Raw genomic sequence first — 5145 nt, 5'->3', positions numbered from 1 at the left:
CTATAGACTCAACACTGCACCATAGACTCAACACTGCACCATAGACTCAACACTGCCCATAGACCCAACACTGCACCATAGACTCAATACTGCCCCGTTGACCCAACACTGCCCATAGACTCAACACTGCCCATAGACTCAACACTGCCCATAGACTCAACACTGCCCATAGACTCAACACTGCACCATAGACTCAACACTGCCCATAGACTCAACACTGCACCGTAGACTCAACACTGCCCATAGACTCAACACTGCCTAAAGACTCAACACTGCCCATAGACTCAACACTGCACCATAGACTCAACACTGCCCATAGACTCAACACTGCACCATCAACTCAACACTGCACCATAGACTCAACACTGCACCATAGACGCAGCACTGCACCATAGACTCAACACTGCAACATAGACTCAACACTGCACCATAGACTCAACACTGCACCGTAGACTCAACCACCGCAAGCCCAAGCACTAAAGGTCACCAGGGACCGCATTAAAGGTCACCAGGGGCCACACTAAAGGTCACCAGGGGCCACACTAAAGGCCACGTGGGGAGGGAGGAGCTTCTGTTGGGGATAAAAGTGAGGAAGCGTTCAGCGCTCGAAGTCACAGCCTGAGAGGGAGAGAGAGGGCAGACTTGTCATCATGAAGAGGTATCAAGACTCACACAGACTCACACAGAGAGACACAGACTCACACAGACTCACACAGAGAGACACAGACTCACACATACTCACACAGACACAGACTCACACAGACACACACAGACTCACACAGACACACATTCACACAGACAGACACAGACTCACACAGCCTCACACAGACAGACACAGACTCACACAGACACAGACTCACACAGACTAACACAGAGAGTCACAGACACAGACTCACACAGAGAAACACAGACTCAGACTCACACAGACTCACACAGACTCAGACTCACACAGAGAAACACAGACACAGACTCACACAGACACAGACTCACACAGACACAGACTCACACAGACTAAGACTCACACAGACACAGACTCACACAGACACAGACTCACAGAGACACAGACTCACACAGACTCACACAGACTCACACAGACACAGACTCAGACTCACACAGACTCACACAGACACAGACTCAGACTCACACAGACTCACACAGACACAGACTCAGACAGACACAGACTCACAGAGACACAGACTCACACAGACTCACACAGACTCACACAGAGAGACACAGACAAAGACTCACACAGACTCACACAGACACAGACTCAGACTCACACATACTCACACAGACACAGACTCACACAGACACAGACCTACACAGAGAGACACAGACTCACACAGAGAGACACAGACAGACAAAGACACAAACAGACTCACACAGAGAGAGACACAAATTCACACAGAGAGAGAGACACAGACTCACACAGAGAGAGACACAGACTCACACAGAGAGCCACAGACTCACACAGAGTTAGACAGACTCACACAGAGAGACACAGACTCACACAGAGAGACACAGACAGACACAGACATACACAGACTAACACAGACACAGACTCATACAGACACAGACTCACACAGACACAGACTCACACAGACAGACACAGACACACAGACTCACACAGACACAGACTCACACAGACACAGACTCACACAGACACAGACTCAGACAGAGAGACACAGACTCACACAGAGAGAGACAGACACACAGAGAGACACAGACTCAGACAGAGAGACACAGACTCACACAGAGAGAGACAGACACACAGAGAGACACAGACTCACACAGAGAGACACAGACTCACACAAAGTTAGACAGGCTAACACATAGAGACACAGACTCACACAGAGAGACACAGACTCACACACAGAGAGACACAGACTCACACACAGAGAGACACACAGAGAGACACAGAGTCACACACAGACTCACACAGACTCACACAGACTCACTCACAGAGAGACACAGAGAAAGCCACAGACTCACACACAGAGAGACACAGAGAGACACAGAGAGGGCCACAGACTCACACAGAGACTCACACACACAGAGACACAAACTCACACAGACACAGACTCACACAGACACAGACTCACACAGACACAGACTCAGACAGAGAGACACAGACTCACACAGAGAGAGACAGACACACAGAGAGACACAGACTCACACAGAGAGACACAGACTCACACAGAGAGACACAGACACACCCACAGAGAGACACAGATAAAGCCACAGACTCACACACACAGAGACACAGAGAGACACAGAGTGACACAGAGAGAGCCACAGACTCACACAGAGACTCACACACAGAGAGTCACAGACTCACACAGACACAGACTCACACAGACACAGACTCACACAGACACAGACTCACACAGAGTTAGACAGGCTCACACAGAGAGACAGAGACTCACACAGAGAGACACAGTCACACAGAGAGACACAGAGAAAGCCACAGACTCACACACAGAGAGACACAGAGAGACACAGAGTGACACAGAGAGAGCCACAGACTCACACAGAGACTCACACACAGAGAGAGACACAGACTCACACACAGAGAGACACAGAGAGACACAGAGAGACACAGAGAGAGCCACAGACTCACACAGAGACTCACACACAGAGAGAGAGACACAGACTCACACAGACACAGACTCACACAGACACAGACTCACACAGACACAGACTCACACAGAGTTAGACAGGCTCACACAGAGAGACAGAGACTCACACAGAGAGACACAGTCACACAGAGAGACACAGAGAAAGCCACAGACTCACACACAGAGAGACACAGAGAGACACAGAGAGTGCCACAGACTCACACAGAGACTCACACACAGAGAGAGCCACAGACTCACACAGAGACTCACACACAGAGAGCGACACAGACTCACACAGAGACTCACACACAGAGAGAGACAGAGACTCACACAGACTCACACACAGAGAGAGACACAGACTCACACAGACTCACACACAGAGAGGGACACAGACTCACACAGACTCACACACAGAGAGACACAGAGAGACACAGAGAGAGACACAGACTCACACAGACTCACACAGACTCACACAGAGACTCACACACAGAGAGAGACACAGACTCACACAGACTCACACACAGAGAGGCACAGAGAGACACAGAGAGAGACACAGACTCACACAGACTCACACAGACTCACACAGAGACCCACACACAGAGAGAGACACAGACTCACACAGACTCACACACAGAGAGAGACACAGACTCACACAGACTCACACACAGAGAGAGCCACAGACTCACACAGACTCACACACAGAGAGAGACACAGACTCACACAGAGACTCACACACAGAGAGAGAGACACAGACTCACACAGACTCACACACAGAGAGAGCCACAGACTCACACAGAGACTCACACACAGAGAGGGCCACAGACTCACACAGAGACTCACACACAGAGAGAGACACAGACTCACACAGACTCACACACAGAGAGAGACAAACTCACACAGACACAGACTCACACAGACACAGACTCACACAGACTCACACACAGAGAGAGACACAGACTCACACAGAGACTCACACACAGAGAGAGAGACACAGACTCACACAGACTCACACACAGAGAGAGCCACAGACTCACACAGAGACTCACACACAGAGAGAGACACAGACTCACACAGAGACTCACACACAGAGAGAGACACAGACTCACACACAGAGAGACACAGAGAGACACAGAGAGACACAGAGAGAGCCACAGACTCACACAGAGACTCACACACAGAGAGAGACACAGACTCACACAGACTCACACACAGAGAGACACAGAGAGACACAGAGAGACACAGAGAGAGACACAGACTCACACACAGACTCACACACAGAGAGACACAGACTCACACAGACTCACACACAGAGAGAGACACAGACTCACACAGACTCACACACAGAGAGAGACACAGACTCACACAGACTCACACACAGAGAGAGAGACACAGACTCACACAGAGACTCACACACAGAGAGAGACACAGACTCACACAGACTCACACACAGAGAGACACAGAGAGACACAGAGAGAGCCACAGACTCACACAGAGACTCACACACAGAGAGAGACACAGACTCACACAGACTCACACACAGAGAGACACAGAGAGACACAGAGAGAGACAGACTCACACACAGACTCACACACAGAGAGACACAGACTCACACAGACTCACACACAGAGAGAGACACAGACTCACACAGACTCACACACAGAGAGAGACACAGACTCACACAGACTCACACACAGAGAGAGAGACACAGACTCACACAGAGACTCACACACAGAGAGAGAGACACAGACTCACACAGAGACTCACACACAGAGAGAGACACAGACTCACACAGACTCACACACAGAGAGACACAGAGAGACACAGAGAGAGACACAGACTCACACAGAGACTCACACACAGAGAGAGACAGAGAGACACAGAGAGACACAGAGAGAGACACAGACTCACACAGACTCACACAGAGACTCACACACAGAGAGAGACATAGACTCACACAGACTCACACACAGAGAGAGACACAGACTCACACAGAGACTCACACACAGAGAGAGACACAGACTCACACAGACTCACACACAGAGAGAGACACAGACTCACACAGACTCACACACAGACTCCCATCTCTCCCCCCTCTCTCCCCTCCTCCCGTCAGCCGCTTCTCCTCCCTCTGCGCCCTGGGGGCCCTGGTGACCGCCCTGGGGGCCCTGGTGGACCTGGCACAGGGCGATGGCTCGGAGCTGGTGGATGACGCCGCGCTGCTGGACACGCGCAACGTGGCGGTGAAGCAGAGCATCGTGAAGCTGCACAACTTGCTGCGGGGATCCGTCAACCCCCACGCGGGCAACATGCTCCGTATGGTGAGGGTGGCCACCCACTCACCCACTCACTCACTCATCCACTCACTCACCCAATCACTCATCCACTCACTCATCCACTCACCCACTCACTCACTCACCCACTCACTCATCCACTCACCCACTCACTCATTCACTCACTCACTCACCCACTCACCCACTCACTCATCCACTCACCCACTCACTCATCCACTCACCCACTCACTCATTCA

The 5145-nt window shown here is 51.2% G+C and overlaps 1 protein-coding gene across 1 annotated transcript in view; it reads left to right on the top strand.

Annotated features, from left to right (window-relative positions):
• Positions 1-580: 580 nt before the first annotated feature.
• Positions 581-5145, top strand: part of LOC116938452 (cysteine-rich secretory protein 2-like) — a 34064-nt gene continuing 29499 nt past the window's right edge. Inside the window, exons 1-2 of the mRNA XM_076064015.1 lie at positions 581-658; positions 4732-4936. Coding sequence (XP_075920130.1) covers positions 651-658; positions 4732-4936 — 213 coding nt within the window. The 5' untranslated portion in view covers positions 581-650. The remainder of the gene's footprint in view (positions 659-4731; positions 4937-5145) is intronic.

This window comes from Petromyzon marinus, unplaced genomic scaffold, assembly GCF_048934315.1.
Source record: "Petromyzon marinus isolate PM22_M1 ecotype Great Lakes invasive population unplaced genomic scaffold, UKy_Petmar_22M1.pri1.0 PM_Scaffold_275, whole genome shotgun sequence".
NCBI lineage: Eukaryota > Metazoa > Chordata > Hyperoartia > Petromyzontiformes > Petromyzontidae > Petromyzon > Petromyzon marinus.
The sequence above is the reverse complement of the archived record's forward strand: the minus strand, read 5'-3'. Positions and strand labels throughout refer to the sequence as shown.